This window comes from Monodon monoceros, unplaced genomic scaffold (assembly GCF_005190385.1).
Source record: "Monodon monoceros isolate NGI ecotype Baffin Bay Population unplaced genomic scaffold, NGI_Narwhal_1 Super_Scaffold_15, whole genome shotgun sequence".
In the NCBI taxonomy this organism is placed as follows: Eukaryota; Metazoa; Chordata; class Mammalia; order Artiodactyla; family Monodontidae; genus Monodon; species Monodon monoceros.
Window position 1 is genome coordinate 57,654,483 of NW_021703771.1, and position 20,155 is coordinate 57,674,637.

General features: G+C 40.4%; 1 protein-coding gene across 4 annotated transcripts in view; it reads left to right on the forward strand.

Moving 5' to 3' along the window:
- Positions 1-20,155, forward strand: part of AKAP7 (A-kinase anchoring protein 7) — a 156,303-nt gene that overhangs the window by 47,985 nt on the left and 88,163 nt on the right. For all 4 annotated transcript variants that reach the window (XM_029223815.1, XM_029223816.1, XM_029223817.1 and 1 more), the window contains exon 6: positions 13,558-13,670. In XM_029223815.1, coding sequence (XP_029079648.1) covers positions 13,558-13,670 — 113 coding nt within the window. The remainder of the gene's footprint in view (positions 1-13,557; positions 13,671-20,155) is intronic.

Here is a 20,155-nt window from a genome sequence, read left to right on the forward strand (position 1 = left end):
TGATTTCTTTCCTTCTGCTAACTTTGGGGTTTTTTTGTTCTTCTTTCTCTAATTGCTTTAGATGTAAGGTTAGGTTGTTTATTTGAGATGTTACTTGTTTCTTGAGGTAGGATTGTATTGCTGTACAGTTCCTTCTTAGAACTGCTTTTGCTGTATCCCATAGGTTTTGGGTCATCGTGTTTTCATTGTCATTTGTTTCTAGGTATTTTTTGAATTCTTCTTTGATTTCTTCAGTGATCTGTTGGTTGTTTAGTACTGTAGTTTTTAGCCTCCATGTGTTTGTATATTTTACAGATTTTTTTCCTGTAATTGATGTCTAGTCTCATAGCCTCGTGGTCAGAAAAGGTACTTGATATGATTTCAGTTTTCTTAAATTAACCAAGGCTTGATTTGTCACCCAGGATATTATCTGTCCTGGAGAAGGTTCCATGAGCACTTGAGAAGAAAGTATATTCTGTTGCTTTTGGATGGAATGTCCTATAAATATCAGTTAAGTCCATCTTGTTTAATATGTCATTTAAAGCTTGTGTTTCCTTATTTATTTTCATTTTGGATGATCTGTCCATTGGTGAAAGTGGGGTCTTAAAGTCCCCTACTATGATTGTGTTACTGTCCATTTGCCCCTTTATGGCTGTTAGCAGTTGCCTTAAGTATTGAGGTGCTCCTATTTTGGGTGCATAAATATTTACAATTGTTATATCTTTTTCTTGGATTGATCCCTTGATCATTATGTAGTGTCCTTCTTTGTCTCTTGTGATAGTGTTTATTTTAAAGTCTGTTTTGTCTGATATGCGAATTGCTACTCCAGCTTTCTTTTGATTTCCATTGGCATGGAATATCTTTTTCCATACCCTCACTTTCAGTCTGTATGTGGCCCTAGGTTTGACGTCGGCCTCCTGTAGACAGCATATATACGGGTCTTGTTTTAGTATCCATTCAACCAGTCTGTGTCTTTTGGTTGGAGCATTTTATCCATTTACATTTAAGGTAGTTATTGATATGTGTGTTCCTATTACCATTTTCTTAATTGTTTTGGGTTTGTTATTGTAGGTCTTTTCCTTCTCTTGTGTTTCCTGCCTAGAGAAGTTCCTTTAGGAGTTGTTGTAAAGTTGATTTGGTGGTGCTGAATTCTCTTAGCTTTTGCTTATCTGTAAAGGTTTTAATTTCTCCATCGAATCTGAATGAGATCCTTGCTGAGCAGAGTAATCTTGGTTGTAGGTTTTTCCCTTTCATCACTTTAAATTTGTCCTGCCAGTCCCTTCTGGCTTGCAGAGTTTCTGCTGAAAGATCAGCTGTTAACCTTATGGGGATTCCCTTGTACATTATTTGTTGCTTTTCCTTTGCTGCTTTTAATATTTTTTCTTTGTATTTAATTTTTGATAGTTTGATTAATATGTGTCTTGGCATGTTTCTCCTTGAATTTATCCTGTATGGGACTCTCTGTGCTTCCTGGACTTGATTTGACTATTTCCTTTCCCATATTAGGGAAGTTTTCAACTACAGTCTCTTTAAATATTTTCTCAGTCCCTTTTTTTTCTCTTCTTCTGGGACCCCTATTATTCGAATGTTGGTGCGTTTAATGTTGTCCCCGAGGTCTCTGAAACTGTCGTCAATTCTTTTCATTTTTTTTTTCTTTATTCTGCTGTGCAGTGGTTATTTCCAGTATTTTATCCTCCAGGTCACTTATCCATTCTTCTGCCTCAGTTATTCTGCTATTGATTCCTTCTAGAGAGTTTTAAATTTCATTTATTGTGTTGTTCATCATTGTTTGTTTGCTCTTCTTCTAGGTCCTTGTTAAGCGTTTCATGTATTTCCTCCATTCTATTTTTAAGAGTTTGGATCATCTTTGCTATCATTACTCTGAATTCTTTTTCAGGTAGACTATTTCCTCTTCATTTGTTTGGTCTGGTGAGATTTACCTTGCTCCTTCATCTGCTGTGTATTTCTCTGTCTTCTCATTTTGCTTAGCTTACTGTGTTTGGTGTCTCCTTTCTGCAGGTTGCAGGTTCGTAGTTCCCTTTGTTTTCGGTGTCTGTCCCCAGTGGGTAAGTTTGTTTCAGTGGGTTGTGTAGGCTTCCTCTTGGAGGGGACTGGTGCCTGTGTTCTGGTGGATGAGGCTGGATCTTGTCTTTCTGGTGGGCAGGACCATGTCCGGTGTTGTGTTTTGGGGTGTCTGTGAACTTATTATGATTTTAGGCAGCCTCTCTGCTAATGGGTGGGGTTGTGTTCCTGTCTTGCTAGTTGTTTGGCATAGGGTGTCCAGCACTGTATCTTGCTGGTCGTTGAGTGGAGCTGGGTCTTAGCATTGAGATGGAGATCTCTGGGAGAGCTTTTGCTGTTTGATATTACATGGGGCCGGGAGGTCTCTGGTGGACCAATGTCCTGAACTCTTCTCTCCCACCTCGGAGACTCAGGCCTAACCCTCTGCTGGAGTACCAAGACTCTGTCAGCCACCCAGAAAAGCTAGAACATGCTGAGGTTGTATAGAATATTCCTTGCAGCTCCTTTCTTTTGGAAGCCTTTTGATCTGCACTCTGCTTCTCCCTCCTTCTCTACTGTCTTCTTACAAATAATCTGGACTTTCCACCAGGGATGTTGAAGAGAAGACACATGGATCTACGTAGATCTCAGCATATGCTTTTCTTACTTTCCTTGGCAGAGAAATTTCATCTTTTCACTTCAGGGAAGCAACTTTATGCCTTCTCTTTGGTGTATCTGAATTGCCAGTGTCACTCCTCTGGCACTTTGAGGCCATTATTAAGTAAAATCAGGGTCACTTGAACATAAGCACTGCAATATCGCGAGGTGCGAAGAGACAAACCTGTGTTCTTTTTTTAACAGTATTATTTATTATAACATATGTGTGATATACAGTCTACACAAAGAAGAATATTTGGTACAGAATAAATGCCAAATTAAGAAATGTTAGCTACCATTATCATTGTCATGAAACAGTCTCCGAAAGCATTACTTTTACTGATTGTATAATATTCTGTTGCATTATAATTTATTTTACTGTTCCCCTCTTGTTAGATTTTTTTTAAATTGAGCTATAATTGATTTGTAACATTATATTTGTTTCTGGGGTTCAACATAATGATTTGATATTTGTATGTACTGCAAAATGATCACCACAATAGTTAACATCCGTCAGCACACATAATTATAAAATTTTTTTTCTTGTGATGAGAATGTTTAAGACTTACTCTTTTAACAGCCTTCAAATATGCAAGACAGTATTATTAAGTATGGGCACCATGCTGTACATTGCATCCCCAGGACTTATTTTTTTAATAAGTGGCAGTTTGCATCTTTTGACCTCCTTCACCCATCTTGCCACTCCCACCAGATCCTGTGTTCATAATCACTATGCTGGTCTGTTACACTGTAAATGAACAAGAGGACTCCTAACCAGTGTCCGGGAGCACCCCCTCTACCTTCCAGCCTAAGCTGAAGCCTGGCTCCAGTCCGAGATCATAGCTTCCTTGGTGCACCAAATGCCTCACACCACGGGACCCAGAAATGTCACCCACTTTCTCTTAGTTGTTTCTTGCTTTGTCCCTGTTCTGCCCTCACACAAAAGCCTTTTTTTATTGGTCGTTCGTGGTGTCAGGTTTTGTTACCCTCTACCTCTCGTTTCTGCTGTTGTCTGAATATTTCCTCTTGGGCATTGAGGGCTTTGTTCGCTCTCTTGCTGCAGCACTGTGAGCACAGCCATCCAACCATCCTGGCTCACAGTGAGCTGTGGGGTCAGTCAGAGCTGATTGCCGGCCTGCTCCCTGACCCACAACGCAGCCTGTGACCAGCTGAGTGACTTTAAGCAATCTATCTAATTCCTTACTTAATTTCCTTATTTGTAAAACAAGCATAATAGAAACTATTCTCAAAACAAAATGAGATAATATACATGAAGTGCTTTGGTATAGTGTTTGGCACATGTACAGTGTTAAATAGACGATAGCTATTATCATTAGTAATAATAATAATAATAACAATTACCGCCCCCCGACTACTACCATTACAACTGTTCCTTTTCTTGAAATCCCTTGACTTCTTTGACAGTAGCCTCGTATACTCCGCTCCAGCAGTTTGTAAGCATAGTGAAATCTTTGACTCTTCATCTGCCAGAATGACTCTGAGTATAGCTGGGTATAGCTGTCTATCACAACTTTCCAGACTCCTTGCTATGGCCCACGGTATCCTTGTGTTCTGGTCTCCTGCTGAGGTCTCCTGTCTTAACCTGCTTCTCTCTTCTCCCTCAGTATGCTCCAGTTACCCTGCTTCTTTTCAGATATGGGAAGGAATTGAATAAACACACAAAATAAAAAGTTAAAAATAGATAAAATTGTATTACTTAGGATTATAAAAGTATTGTCTCTTTATTATTCATTTTGATGTTCTTTTATACAGCTAAGTCTCCTTGTGTTTAAAATATACATTAAGAAATTGTTCTTCAGACAATTTGCTTCTTTAAATATGAGGTGAATTATATTATTTAGGGAGCATTCGTAGATGACTTTTGAAGGATGTCTGATGTATTTGCTATGTGCTTTTCTATTTAGCGCTTGAAAGAATGTCTTTGGTACTAGGAGGAATTGAACAATTTATTAAAATATTCATAAGTTTCTCTTCCAGAACATGAGTTAACATAGATGAAAAATGACATGTGGTTTTTACACTAGCAAGAAGTTTTCTGATCTCAAGAATGATATTTCTATAACCATTACCCAGTATTCTGGCTAAGCAATAGATTATACTTATAGATTATATTAGGAATATAGAGTCAGTCCTAAGAAATAACTTTCCCAAATGAAGGTGACATTTGTTCCCCATATTTCTATGTACCTAGAGAATATACTCTGCTGGAAAAACACAGTAATAAAAATGAAATGTGCTTTGTGACAAATTATTTAAACCGGTATTGTGGATAGATATCCATCATCAAAGAGTTCAGGCCCAGTGAATAATGAGAACTGTTGGATCAAAATTTGATGTAACTGAAGCCAGTAAATCAGAAAATGTTGTTTCTTTAGAATCAATTTATAATAATACTGATATAGCAAATTAAATAATATGTAAAAACAAATGTAGATAGTAATGAACATTACAAATACCTACTATTTTGATTTCTGTTAACAAAGCTCCTTTCCTTATATCTCTTGTATTTTCTGATAATTCTAAACTTTGTCTTTCTCCTTCTTGGGCTAAAATCTGTCCCATGAGACTATAAACTCCATAAAAGCAGGGACTGTTTTTTGTCTTCAGGACATATTGTACCTGGCACATAGGAGAACTGCTCAGTAAATAACTTAACAAATGAATTTTACCTTTGACACTTTCTAGCCATTTCTATTTTGAGGGTTGATGTGAACACGTTGCTAAGTTGCCATCCGAAGCTCTTCTATGTGATAATTCTTCAAATACTTGGAACACTTAGAAGATAAGCCCTAATCTCTTTAGTCAAATTTTAGGGATTTAGTAAGTTAGTCCATTATGGTATATGTTAAACCATCAGACGTTGCCAATAAATGACAGTTTTATAATATTCAGCCTAATGTTTTGATATTAGGTGTGTTTAAAACAGTTGAGAATATGCCGAAATAAAGAAGTTTAAAGCTGGGCTATGATAGGGTAGTTGAGAAAAGATATACCTGTTTGTGATTATATGAACTAAAAGGTGATAAGTTAATTGTAACAGTACAGGCAGACTTCATTTTATTGCTCTTTGCTTTATTGTGTTTGACAGATAACTGCTTTTTTTTTTTTTTTTTAACAAATTGAAGGTAACCCTATATAGAGCAAGTCTGTCAGTGACATTTTTCTAACAACATTTGCTCACTTAGTGTTTCTAGGTCACATTTTGGTAATTCTTGCAATATTTCAAACTTTTCTGTGATTATTTTATTTGTTATGGCGATCCGTGGTCAGTGATCTTCGGGGTGCCATGAACCGTGCACGTGTAAGACGGCCAACTTAATAAATGTGTGTCTTCTGACTGCTCCACTGACTGTCCGTTTCCCTATCTCTTGCCCACTCTTTGGGCCTCTCTATTCCTTGAGACACAATAATACTGAAATCAGGCCAGTTAGTAACCCTACAACGGCCTCTAAGTGTTCAAGTGAAAGGAAGAGTTCATCAGTGCATCAAACTTCACTGGTGTCTTATTTTAAGGCACTGCCGCAGCCTTCCCAGCCCTCAGCAGCCGTCACCCTGATCAGTCAACCGCCGTTGACATTGAGGCAAGACCCTCCACCAGCCAAAAAAATTAGTATTCACTGAAGGCTCAGATGATGGTTAGAATTTTTGAGCAATAAAGTACATTGTTTTTTAGGTGTAACGCTATTGCACATTGAATAGACTACAGTATAGTGTAAATATGACTTTTTTATGTCCCCCCCCCCAAATTTGTGTGACTTGCTTTATTGTGATATTCTGCTTTATTGTGGTGGTCTGGAACTGAACCCTCAGAATCTCTGAGGCATGACCGTAATTGGTACGAATACAGTCTTCTTTAAACATGCATATGCTGGATTGTTGTCTTTTTGTTTAGGTTGCCTAGTATCTAAACTCTTCCGCACTATCTCTCATGTCAGATATGTGCTTTCACAGACTTTTCTTTTTGGTGTTACGTGATCTTGCTTTGGCCCAGACTTTGAGTCAGAAGCTAGCAACCTGAGCAAAAAAGGACTGTGCAGAATCCATCGTGGGGATAGGTTGTGTCATCAGCGTCTAAAGCAGGTGACAGTTCTTGCCCTTTGTGTGTGTGCATGGCTTCAGTAGTGCCGGCTGGGAGAGGTGGTGGCATCCCCAGACCTGTTATCCACTGTTGGATCCAGTGTTGGGCATCTTGGCTTCCTAGTCTTCCAGGCTGCAACTCTAGTCCTCTCAGTGTTATTATATAAATTCCTTTCCTGCTTAACTCAACCAAAGTGGTCATCTGTTGCTTACAACTAAGAACTAGTGTTTTTTTGGTATTTTAATGGTCTACTGCTTAACCTTCTTTATTACCATAGAAGAGAGAGGAAAAATCATGGTGGCAGTGACTCACAGTGAATGGTTTTAGGACATGCCCCAAATTTACAAACCGATCAAAACATCACATTTAGCACATACTAGCACTTGGTAGATATTACAGAAGTTAAATAACAAAGGGAGATTTTTGAAAATGTGGTGGGATAATATTTTGAGATACCAAGTTTTTATCTGTGTGTTTCTTGTATTCTTTCTTTAATGCCTAGCCCCCCATCCAAGCAGTGGCACCTCGTGCTCAGAAGAGAGAGAATACTGCAGAAAAAATAGAGAAAGGGCTTTGGGGTTTCAACAACAAAGGATAATGGTGTTTTTCCTGCCCTGATGCTAGGGAAGATTCCCTAGTTTGGGTGAAGGAGAGAGTCAGAGGCTAAGCTAGAGTGTGAATTCTTTTTTTTTTTTTTTTTTTTTTTTGGCGGTACGCAGGCCTTTCACTGATGTGGCCTCTCCTGTTGTGGAGCACAGGCTCCAGATGCGCAGGCTCAGCGGCCATGGCTCACGGGCCTAGCCGCTCCGCGGCATGTGGGATCTTCCTGGACCGGGGCACGAACCCGTGTCCCCTGCATCAGTAGGCAGAGTCTCAACCATTGCGCCACCAGGGAAGCCCTAGAGTGTGAATTCTTGCCCCTCCATCATCCCCTGAATGAAGCAACAGAAACACCCTAAGTCTGAGAGCAGAAGTGACCTGTGCTCTGTTTCTGAGACGTGTCCATAGAGGTAGCAAAGCCAGAGTGGCAGTGGAAGCGAAGAGAGGATGGTCTTGTGTGATGGATGGCTGTACAGTATTCTCACCAGTTCCACCTTTGCCCTAGGGAGCTCTGCTTTTTCTGTGTGCTCAAGAGTAGTGGAAGGGGGCTTCCCTGGTGGCGCAGTGGTTAAGAACCTGCCTGCTAATGCAGAGGACACGGGTCCAAGCCCTGGTCTGGGAAGATCCCACATGCTGCAGAGCAACTAAACCCGTGTGCTACAACTACTGAGCCTGCGCGCTAGAGCCCGTGAGCCACAACTGCTGAGCCCGTGTGCTGCAACTACTGAAGCCTGCACACCTAGAGCCTGTGCTCTGCAACAAGAGAAGCCACCGCAATGAGAAGCCCACACACCACAACGAAGAGTAGCCCCCGCTCGCCGCAACTAGAGAGAGCCTGCACGCAGCAAGGAAGACCAAACACAGCCAATAAATAATAAATTTAAAAAAAAAAAAAAAAAGGAGTAGTGGAAGGGTGGTAAGGGGCCTCAGCTCCATTGAGTTTATGAGTTTGTGAGCAATAGAATGAAATCTTGTGTACCTGCGAGGGCACAGAAGTTACAGAGAGTCATTGAATAGGGGAGCAAGGGAGGATACAGTTTCAAAAGCCAAGTCTGGTACATGTCTCAGGAGATGCCAGATGGTGACCCAAGACCCCAGTGCCCCCCTCCCCCATCTTAAACACTGTGACATTCCATTTAGCTGTCTTTCCTTCAACTAATACATTTCCAGGGAAAGAGAAGAACACTTTCAATCTCCTGAGACTCAGTTGCTCTCACCAGGAATACATGTATATTTCAGTTGAAATATAGATGAGTAAAGAAAGTTACTATCATACATAAATTTCCCTTGCTTAAAACCCTCAGAATTTCCCACCAACCTTAGAATACAATCCAAAGCTTTTGCCGTGCCTCGTAAGGGCCCCTGCCCACTTCTCTAAACCCCTTTCCTACCTCTTCCCCGATCCCCCGCTCATCCTATTCCGGTTATCCTACGCTTTTTACTGCTTTTGGACCTACTAACCACTTTTCACCATGGAAGCTGTTCCTTCTGCCATGAGCACCCTCGCTCCAGATACACACGTGATTCTCTTCTAGACCTCATCCAGGTGGCTTCTCAAATGTCTCATCTTCGGAACAGGATTCCCAGACCACCTTCTCTGAAATAACAACCCCTTTTCTTCCACATCACTTTGTATGCCCCTACTGCTTTATTTTTCTTTGTGTCACTTGTTGATACCCCGCATTGTGTATTTATTTGTTTGTGGCGCCCAGTATAGTTGGATGCTCCCTGAGGGCTGGGGATTTATTTTGTCCATTGTGTCCCCGGCACCCAGAACAGTACCTGGTGTATCTTTTATTTTTAAGGACACATTTCCTTGAAACATTAGGTAATCTTTCACTAGGCTCATGGTTTTAATTGTTAGAAAAATTAGGACATACTTAACATTGATGAGAATTAGCTGAACTTAAAAGGGACAGTTTCTCACTGAATATTTATTTATTTATTTATTTTTATATCTTTATTGGAGTATAATTGCTTCACAGTGTTGTGTTAGCTTCTGTTGTACAACAAAGTGAATCAGCTATAAGTATACATTTATATATACATCCCCACATCGCCTCCCTCTTGAGCCTCCCTCCCACCCTCCCTATCCCACCCCTCTAGGTCGTCACAAAGCACCGAGCCGATCTCCTTGCGCTATGCGGCAGCTTCCCACTAGCTATCTGTTTTACATTTGGTAGTGTACATATGTCCATGTCACTCTCTCACTTTGTCCCAGCTTACCGTTCCCCGTTTGTGTTCTCAAGTCCCTTCTCCATGTCTGCATCTTTATTCCTGCCCTGCCACTAGGTTCATCAGTGCCGTTGTTTTAGATTCCATATATGTGCGTTAGCATACGGTATTTGTTTTTCTCTTTCTGACTTACTTCACTCTGTATGACAGACTCTAGGTCCATCCACCTCATTACAAATAACTCAGTTTCATTCCTTTTTATGGCTGAATAATATTCCATTGTATATATGTGCCACCTCTTCTTTATCTATTCATCTTTTGATGGACATTTAGGTTGCTTCCATGTCCTGGCAATTGTAAATAGGGCTGCAGTGAACATTGTGGTACATGACTCTTTTTGAATTATGGTTTTCTCAGGGTATATCCCCAGTAGTGGGATTGCTGGGTCATATGGTAGTTCTATTTGTAGTTTATTAAGGAACCTCCATACCGTTCTCCATAGTGGCTGTATCAGTTTACATTCCCACCAACAGTGCAGGAGGGTTCCCTTTTCTCCACACTCTCTCCAGCATTTATTGCTTGTAGATTTTTTGATTATGGCCATTCTGACCAGTGTGAGGTGATACCTCATGGTGGCTTTGATTTGTATTTCTCTAATGATTCGTCACTGAACATTTAGATTGAATGTGGGGACTTCCCTGGTGGTCCAGCTGTTAGAACTCTGCGCTCCCAATGCAGGGGGCCTGGGTTCGATCCCACATGCTGCAACTAAAGATCCTGAATGCCACAACTAAGACCCAGCACAGCCAAATAAATAAATAAATAAATTTTAAAAATAGATTGAATATAGTCTTATTTGAGATTCAAAGATGTATTCTGTGTCCTATATTTTACCAGTTTCTATTTTGTTTTTTTTTTTTTGGACATTATTGGTGGGATTATTGCTACTGAAGGGACCCTATATAAGTTTTTTGATCATTGCTTTTCAAACTTTCTTTTCGGTAAGGATTGGAATCCTTTAAAAAAATGAAATGGTACTCAGAAGCTCAGTGTGTAAAACAGGGGAACTTCTCGGACTGAAACCAATGTGTGTGGGCATGGTGGAAGGCGGCAGAATCCCCTGCCTTCTTCTTCCTCATTGAATTGTTGAGGCAGCTTCTGTGCCCTTCCTTACTCCCAGGGCTCAAGCTGGGGTTTCAGCCAGCTTGAAGATGACAAGGGTAGAAGTTAGGGCACGTGGATCACAGTTCCTTCTTAACTGCTAACAAGGAGTATGACCTTGAACATCTTATGTTTCAGTTTTCTTATCTTTAAAATTGACTTATGTATTAGCCCTGATTTTAAGGGAAAAAGACCAAATGAAAAGTTGTTTACCAAAGGTCTTTGAAAGGGATGGATTCTTCACATGTGTGGCAAAGGACTGTCTCCTATTTGTGCATTCTGCTATGATGCTTGTGCACTCGTAGCAATGTTATATTGCTAACGTATTGTCAGTTCGTTATTGTGCTTCTTATTTTTAAACCTTTTATTCAAAAGTAATACATGCTCATTGTAATCATTCAAACAATATAAATATGTATAAAGAAAACATTACTGTTTTCTTCTGCCCCTATTCAATCTCAACCTCCATTCTAAGGTATTCTATACTATTTTTCTATGCTACTAAAAACATAAATGTTTAGCATTTATTTTCTTTCTTTCTCTCTCTTTTAAACCATGAAATTATGTTATGGATATAGTAACCATGCAACTTGCCTTGTTTTTGCTTAATAGATATCATGGATGTCTTTTCAGGTCAATATATGTAGCTCTAATTCATTCTTTTCATTATGATAGTTCTTAGTATGGCCCTATGGTAATTTAACAACCATTTCTTTATTGATGAAGGTTATTTCCAGTTTGTGATAATTCAAACAATGCTAAGTATCTTCTATATAGAATCCTATGTATTGGTACTTTTATTTATTTTTGTGTATTTTCCTAATATTGGAATTACTGGTTCAAAATGCTTGTGTAGCTTAAATTTCAATAGTTAACTGCCCAGATTATTTTCCATTGTGGTTGTGGTATAGCTCTCATTCCCTAACAGCCATTAGTTCTTCAAGTATCTTGTCTTATCTCTTTCTCTCTTGCCTCTTTTTCAGGGACTCCACTTATACATGTATTTGGCAACCTAAGTTGCCTCACAGCTTACTGATATTCTGTTCCTTTTTTTTTTTTTTTCTTACTTCTTTTTCTTCTCTGTTTTATTTTGGGTGGTTTTTATTGTTACGTCTTCAAGTTCACTAATTTTTTGTTCTGCAGTGTCTAATCTGTTCTTAATTCCATCCAGTTTATTTTTCTCAGACCTTGCAGTTTTAATCTCTATAAATTTAATTTGGGTCTTTTTTTTATAGTTTGCATGTCTGAACTTAACTTTCTGAACAGAGAGAATACAGTTATAATAACTACTTTGAAGCCCTTATCTGCTAATTCTAACATCTGTGTTAGTTCTGGGTCACTTTTGATGAATTAAGTTATCTTCTCATTGTGGCTCATATTTTCCCGTTTATATGCCTGGTCATTTTTTTTTTTTTTTTTTTTTTGCGGTACGCGGGCCTCTCACTCTTGTGGCCTCTCCCGTGGCGGAGCACAGGCTGTGGACGCGCAGGCTCAGCGGCCATGGCTCACGGGCCCAGCCGCTCCGCGGCATGTGGGATCTTCCCGGACCGGGGCACGAACCCGCGTCCCCTGCATCGGCAGGTGTACTCTCAACCACTGCGCCACCAGGGAAGCCCCCTGGTCATTTTTGATTAGATATCAGGCATTATAAATTTTACCTTGTTGGGTGTTGGATAATTTGTTTTACTCTGATTATTCTTGGGCTTGGTTCTGGGACATAATTAAATTACTTGGAAATAGGTTTTTCCTTTGGCGTCTTGCTTCTAAGTTTTGTTAGGTGGGACTAGAGCAGTACCAGGCCAGAGCTAATTTTTCCTCTCCACTGAGGCAAGACCCTTAGATTACTCTGCCCAGTGTCCCATGAATCTTGAGGTTTTCCAGTCTGGCTGATGGGAAAAGAATTCCTAACCCTGGGTGACAGCTGGGCATGTTCTCTCTAATCCTTTGGAGTGTGTTTTCCAGCCTCTGGTAGTTTGCTCACACACATGTGCTGGTCAGTGGCTTAGCTGAATCCACTAGGGGGACCCTTTGCGGATCTCTGCAGTTTTCTCTCTGCAGGACTCACTTCTCTGGCACTCTGTCCCATGAGCTCCAGATGCCTTGGTCTTTTCTACTCTCTGCTCTCTTTTCTGAACCTAGTGTGATGACTGGGCTCCATCTGGGTTTCCCTTCCTTGAGCAGAGACCTAGACACCCAGGGACGTAAGCTGGACAATTGTAGGGCTTACCTTGTCTGTTTCTCATCTCTGAGGGATCACCGACCTTCATTGCCTGGTGTACAGTGTCTTGCAAACCCTTGTTTCGTATACTTTGTCCTTTGTTTTGGTTGTTTTAGATGGGAGGGTAAATCCGATTCCTGTTATTCTATCTTGGTTAGAAGCAGAAGTTTTAGATATGAGGGTTTACAGATAAGCTAGTCCTTTTTTATACATATGGACTCCACTGGGGTATTGTGTGAAATCTGCATCATATCAGCCAAGAGCTATTTTATTTATTAAATGTTTCCTTGTCAAATTGTGGCTTTTGTGTGCTTTACCGAAAGTTTGACATCACTGCAGGTTTAACTGTCATAATGTGTTTGTTATCATACATGTTATGTTTTTTCCTCTCTTAAAAAAAATCTCAAACCGGTTTATAATCTTCCTTATAAGATAATTTGTTATCTTTTGAAATGCCATTTTTATGATTAAAGACTGCCATGTGTTATAGTAGCATTTTTAAAAAATTTTAATTTTATTGGAGAATAGTTGGTTTACAATGTTGTGTTAGTTTCAGGTGTACAGCAAAGTGATTCAGTTATACATATACATATATCCACTCTTTTTTAGTTTCTTGTCTCATATGGTTATCATATGGTAACATTTTTGTGCTTTTTATTTTCTTCAGATGCTGCAAAAAGGACATTTCAAGAAAAAGGTATCCTGGCAGGAGAAAGCAGACCTTTTAAGCCTCATTTGACCTTCATGAAATTGTCCAAAGCACCATGGCTCCGGAAGAAGGTCAGTGGACATTTTTCCTATAAGCCCTGTTTTGTTAGCCACACCAGCCCTGAGCATGGTTGGGGCATGAGGGGCATTTGTAGTGCTTTTCGGCACCCCTGCCACTATTGCTCCTGGAATTCCAAGTCAGTCTGGTTCCAGTTCCCAAGGATGCTGAGTTGTCTCAAGAGCCTCCATGGAGGCCATGGCAGCTGTCCCCTCCTTTGCCACGGTGGCTGTTAGCCTCACACTCTGACCATCACTTACCGTTGCTTCATCTGTTGCCACATCTGCTTCGTCCCTTGAAAAGCCTTGGGGGCGGTGCTGGAGTTGTATTTCGCTGCGTTCTTTGCTTCTGGTTGTTTGCAGCCTGCTGCGCTCAGAGCTTTCTCCACTGGCCTGCATACACTGATGCTGCTTCCTGAGGCTGGGTTCTTCAAGGTGGGACAGGCTCCGCCCCGCCCCCCTTTTACATAGCTCTTTCAAGGTTTCCAAAAAGCCACCTTGCTCTTTCAGCAGTTGTCTCCATTGAGGGTGTGGAACAAGTGTTCCAGGGACTGGGTAAGAGGGTAACAGAAGGGCGCCCCACTCCCCAGCTCAGTACTTAAAAGTACTTCTCCCTGAGAATGGTCAGCAGTGCCACAGCCAGGAGACATGTCTTTTGACTTCCCCTATCTCAGGGTGACTTTCTGCCTGTCCTAGGCCACTGCCTCCTCTCTCAGAGGTTGGAGGAACTTTGGACTTCTCTCTGGAGTCACGAGCAGTTCGCTTGGAATCCTAAGGGCACCCTTCCTTTTTTCTCCCATTTCAGCCTAGGGAGGTTCTCATGCAAATTAAGACATCTGCTGACCTGCTCTGATGCGCCAGAGTTTTGGAGATGGGCATGCAGATTAGAAATCGTTCCTGCTCTCCATGACTCTTGGCTGCAGTTAAGACTGATTTGCAGCTCTATAAATGAAGGTCATGTTTATTAGTAAGTAGATCTTTTTTCTGAATTCAACAGTTTGTATTTGATGTCTCTGTGCTCAGAAAGTCTTTTTGGTCCTGTAAAAACATGTGTTTGGGTGGTTGACCATCCTGTGGTTATGAGTTTTCTACAGACTACTGTAAAAAAATCCCCCCCCCCACCAATATCTTGCATGTTTTTTTTTTTAACAGCTATGCCCAAATTAAATAATAACTATATTAGGTACCATTCCAGAATAGTTAGGTAAAATCATTTGTGTAAATCACAGATTTGGGAATTAGGAATGATAACAACTGACAAAACCTGTAGACTGACAGTTTGCTTTTTTTACTCATTATCTTCCTTGTTTTGCTTTCAAATGGATTGTCCTCTTCCCAATGGTATCAAACTTAATCACAGAATGACAAATCAGTGGTGAAGGTAATACCCACATTTCAAAATGTTTCTGTCTTTATAATATTAACTTTGAAATGAGAGCACCCAAGGACGTTATCAAAGGGATGTTTAAATTAACTCTAGAATTTGTATTTCAACGTTTCGGACTGCATGCATTTTAAATGATTTCTTGGCAGTTGATTTCACAGAATCTGCTCCTTTACTTTATAGAAAAGGGATCTGAGACTTAGAAGTTAAGTGACTGAAATGAGATCACATCGTCCTCAGTTGCAGAGCCCCGTCCAGAATCCCTCTTACCTCATTCTCAGTCTCATCTTCTTCCCTCCCACTTGCCAAGTCCTGTCCATCCAGTTTCATTTCTCTATGTGGGGAGCTCCTTGGTCCGAATCCTACTAATTCAACAACTGTTTATCAAGTGCCTACTATGTGTCAGACACTGGGTGCTGGGCATAGAGCGATGATCAAAATAGAAACAGTCCCTGCTTGAAGACTGTATAAAATCTAAATCAGTTTGCGTTTTGTTTTGATTAGAATGTTAATCTTTGGAAAATAAACTAAGATCTTACTGTCTTTCAGAAAGCCAAATAAGAATATTTGCCTTTAATTTGTGGAATCAGTCTGTTCCTATTTACTATTATGATGGTTAGGGTTTCTGAATGCTTAAGAAAATATGTCTTAAACTTTGGGATTCATGAGTCACCTGGTGTACCTGTTGAAGCTGCAGATTTCCATTCTCTAAGTTCAGATCTGGAATTGGACCTAAGACCTTGGCTTTCATTCAGTAAGTGTGACAGGGCTTCTGATCCAGATGGTCTGAAGAGTAGTATACTTTGAGATGTACAGGCTTAAAATAGCCAGTATTTTCTCTTTTTTTGTTTTTCATCTTTTTTGGAGTATAATTGCTTTATAATGTTGTGTTAGTTTCTGATGTACAACAAAGTGAATCAGCTATATGTATACATATATCCCCATATCCCCTCCCTCTTTAGCCTCCCTCCCTCCCACCCTCCCTAGGTCGTCACAAAGCATCGAGCTGATCTCCCTATGCTATGCAGAGCCAGTATTTTCTTTATGCAGCAAATCAGTGGGTCCACTGCAGAAGTTAAAACCAATATGAAAAGGTGGCATACACATTAGTAGATTTTTATTATGCTTTGTGGTTTGGAATGTAGATTATCTTAAAATATGTGACTCGTTAGTTTCTTAACTTGTTTTTTACATTTCCAGCTGTCTGTTTTCCTCTCTCAGCACTAATTCTCTTCTAGGTTTTCATTCTGGGTCCACTCATTTACAAGGGTGAGACAGACCATTGATAAAGTCAATAGTGGAATGTATTACCAGCATTCAGTTTACTTAAGATTGATAATGAAATAAAAGAGGAGGGAGAGAGAGAGAGGGGTGTGGAATACTTTTTTTCACTCATATTAGGAAGTTTGTCTCATTTCAAGTACTTGTTATTTTAAAAGTTATTTTAATTACAGAAGCGCTAGATGAATATATGCTCACTGTAAAAAATCCAAATATTGATACATACAAACCTACAGATCGAAAGATACATTTTTTTCCCTCATCACCAATCTCCCACTCCCTTCCTCCCAATATAATGTCTCTCTCTTAGGTACCACTACTAGTATATCCTCCTGACCTTTTCCTATACACTACCAACATATATAGAAACTCTTCATCAAATTTCTCGATATGGAACTTCCTCTGCTACAGCATGGTATTCTGGTTCCCAAGCTAGAGAACTAAGTTCTCTAACTGAGATTCTGGGAAACATAAGACTTTTGGATAATTATATATTTTTCTAACACCAGGAGGCATTTAGTCAATGTGTTAATTTTACATCTTCTTAGTTTCATAGAATTCTAATGGAATATATCACGTAAGAGAGTATTAAAAGTAGTTTATTTATTTTTTTGGCTGTGCCATGTGGCTTACGGGATCTTAGTTCCTTGACCAGGGATTCAACCCACGCCCTCAGCTGTGAAAGCATGGAGTCCTAACCACTGGACCACCAGGGAATTCCCTTGAAAGTAGTTTTGTGTATTGTAAAGCTATTTTGATTATCACTGTGTTTTCAAAGTTGTAGTTTTTTAAATCAAATGAATGAAGCCTCAGAAAATCTTATTAAATTGCTTTGTCTCTGAAAGAGTAGCTAAAATTTACTTGTGTAATTTCTTTAGAGTATATTTGTTTCACATGGTTAGACTACTACTTGTTTAGGTCAGTGCTTTTTTACAGTGCATTCTTTTGGATTTATTTTTCACATTGAGTGACGTATTTCTGTGATTTGAACAGTGCAGAAACTGGTTGGTTAGAAGTGTGTGCTAACACTTGGTGGCAGAAGAAGACCAGTTTCAAATCAAACATGCATCTTAATGCAGATCCAGATTCCTCAAGAAATAAATGCAGTCTTTTCATGGATAGATCAGTTGTTTTTAAGCATGAATTCTTTTCTGGGTTTCTTAGATATCTTTCCTGAGTTACGACTCTTTCAGATTACTAATGTAGCACTTAAAATTAAAGCTGTAGGTTATTAATCGGCACTTCCTTATAGAAGCTTTTCACAGAGTCAGTGAGAGAACTTTAGAATGAAAGAAATGATCTTTGAAATTGTTCGCTCCCATTGTCACTTAGACTAGTTTGTTTTGAGTGCAGAATTTGATATGCACATAGCAAGGGCAGGGGGGTGGTTATTGGACCATATGATGATGAGGTTAGGAGAATTAGGGGTGAAGATATATGGCAGGCATCAGTGGGAGTGGAAATGGGTAGTGGAAAAGAAGAGTGTGTGCTTGAAAATTCTGTTCTGACGGTACAACTAAAAGGAAAACCCAGTCCCTGAGTTATTTGGTGATTGGATATACAGGACCAAGACTGTATTTAAAAATTGACCAAATTCCAACTTTCTTCTACATCCTTCCCCAGCTAGGACTCTCTGCTAGGACTTTCCTTACATACAACCAATTATTATTTATTCGTTTATCTATCAGGTCGCACGTTTTCTCGGGATTTTGATAACTGGCCTGGTGTAATTTGGCTGCCACGCCTGTTCCTGGGTCTGCATGATAATGGGCCTTTATAAACCATTTGAAAACTCAGGAGTACTGACTATTCCTTCTCAAAGGAGTCTCTGTAATACATTGGAAGGAGCTTGAGTTTTCCTGTTTTATCTCTGTTGGTTAGCCCTGGACAAAATCTCATTACCTTTCTTGACTTCTGTACTCATAGTGAAAGGAGGAGCTTGGTCTTAATGACTTGACTCCTGGGCTCTTCTGACATGTCTTATGAGGTAAGCATTATGACCAAATAGGCTAATTTGGCTTGACCTGGAGAATTTTTTTTTTTTTTTTTCGGTACGTGGGCCTCTCGCTGCTGTGGCCTCTCCCGCCACGGAGCACAGGCTCCGGATGGCAGGCCCAGCGGCCATGGCTCACGGGCCCAGCCGCTCCACGGCATGCGGGATCCTCCTGGACCGGGGCACGAACCCGTGTCCCCGAGAATTTTTTTTAGATTGTAGATTAGCTTTCTTGTATGCATGGAATGAAAATGACAAACAGGGGAAAGGTCTTTAAGTAGTGGTAGGAGTATGGTGGCAATCTTGCTACCTCTCCTCCTGGAAAACCTACAGAACAGTAAAGACAATTGGGAACATATCACAGACTACATTTTTGGTGAAACTGGGAGATAGAGACATCTATAAATGCCACATCACGTGCAGGTGTGGCCAGCAAGCAGCTGGGACCAGCAGGACTTGCGCAAGAAGCTGCTTCCGGGTGGGGAAGGCTGTGCAGGGAGGAGCAGGCCTGTTGGTGAGGGAGCTCAGAAATCACCCACAGATTTTCACTCCCAGTGGGTGAGCGCTCCACTGTAAGGAGGCACGGAAAACGTCAAAAGGGGACCAGAGGGGTTGAGTCTTGGCAGGTACCACCTTCAGGAAGGGAGGGGAGTGTCTTCAGGGCGGGTATTAGAGAGGCTGAGCAGGTCACTTTCACAGGGACCCTTATTGTGAAGAATAGCCCATCGCTGTAGCAGAAGAGGCCCTGCCAGACTGCACTGCCACTGTCTTCTCTCCTTCCCTGAAAGAAGGCACTCTAGGTGCCCTTAGTATCAGCGAACCTTTATTATTCCAGACAAAAGCTGGCCTTAGAAATACGCTTGGTACAATATAAAGCAGATTGTTTCAGTAACCTATTCCCGAATCTCCCAATGCCAAATGACTTAATCACAATTTTTAGTTGTTTTTGAGTCTCTTTTCATACTATCAGGTGCACTTAGATTTAAGGCCATAGTATGGAATTCTCTTTGGATTTTTCTTAGTTAAAAATCACACGTTTTGTTTTAATGTGTTTTTTTTTTTAAACTAAAAATTCAGTGAAATCTGCTGTGAGATGGAATTGTAATTTCTTCCGAGATTCTAGGTGCTATTAGTCAACTGTGTCATCTGTTGTGTGTCCGAGCACTATCTATAGCAACTGACTTGTTTTTTTTTTTTGCGGTACGCGGGCCTCTCACTGTTGTGGCCTCTCCCGTTGCGGAGCACAGGCTCCGGACGCGCAGGCTCAGCGGCCATGGCTCACGGGCCCAGCCGCTCCGCGGGATGTGGGATCTTCCCGGACCGGGGCACGAACCCACGTCCCCTGCATGGGCAGGCGGACTCTCAACCACTGCGGCACCAGGGAAGCCCTTCAGTTTTGTTTTGAATGCATTTTTCAACTTCATGCTGTTCTGTTGTCTGTTTCCATATATTGAAAAAAACTAAATAAGTATGCTTATAATTGTTTAAAAATTGGAATGATATCTACAAAGGTAGACTAAATGTTCATTTGTAACCTTTCAGTAATTTATACGTGTTTGAATAGTGAAAAATATAGAAAATAATAAGCAGAAAGTGAAATTAGTTTTAAGGAAGAATTCTGGGAATTGATTAATGTCAGAATACCAAAATGGCTCCCGATTGACCCTTATTCTGTTAGAGATTTTGAAAAATTTGAAAACCCTAGAAGAAATGACACAGTCAACCTAATAGTAAGTCTGTGCAAAGTGGAATGGAGATTTGAAGTAAGTATCTTCATTGACATTTCCTGAAAATGTTCTCTCAGAACATTTCTCAGGATTTTATGTGAGGTAACGATTCTGT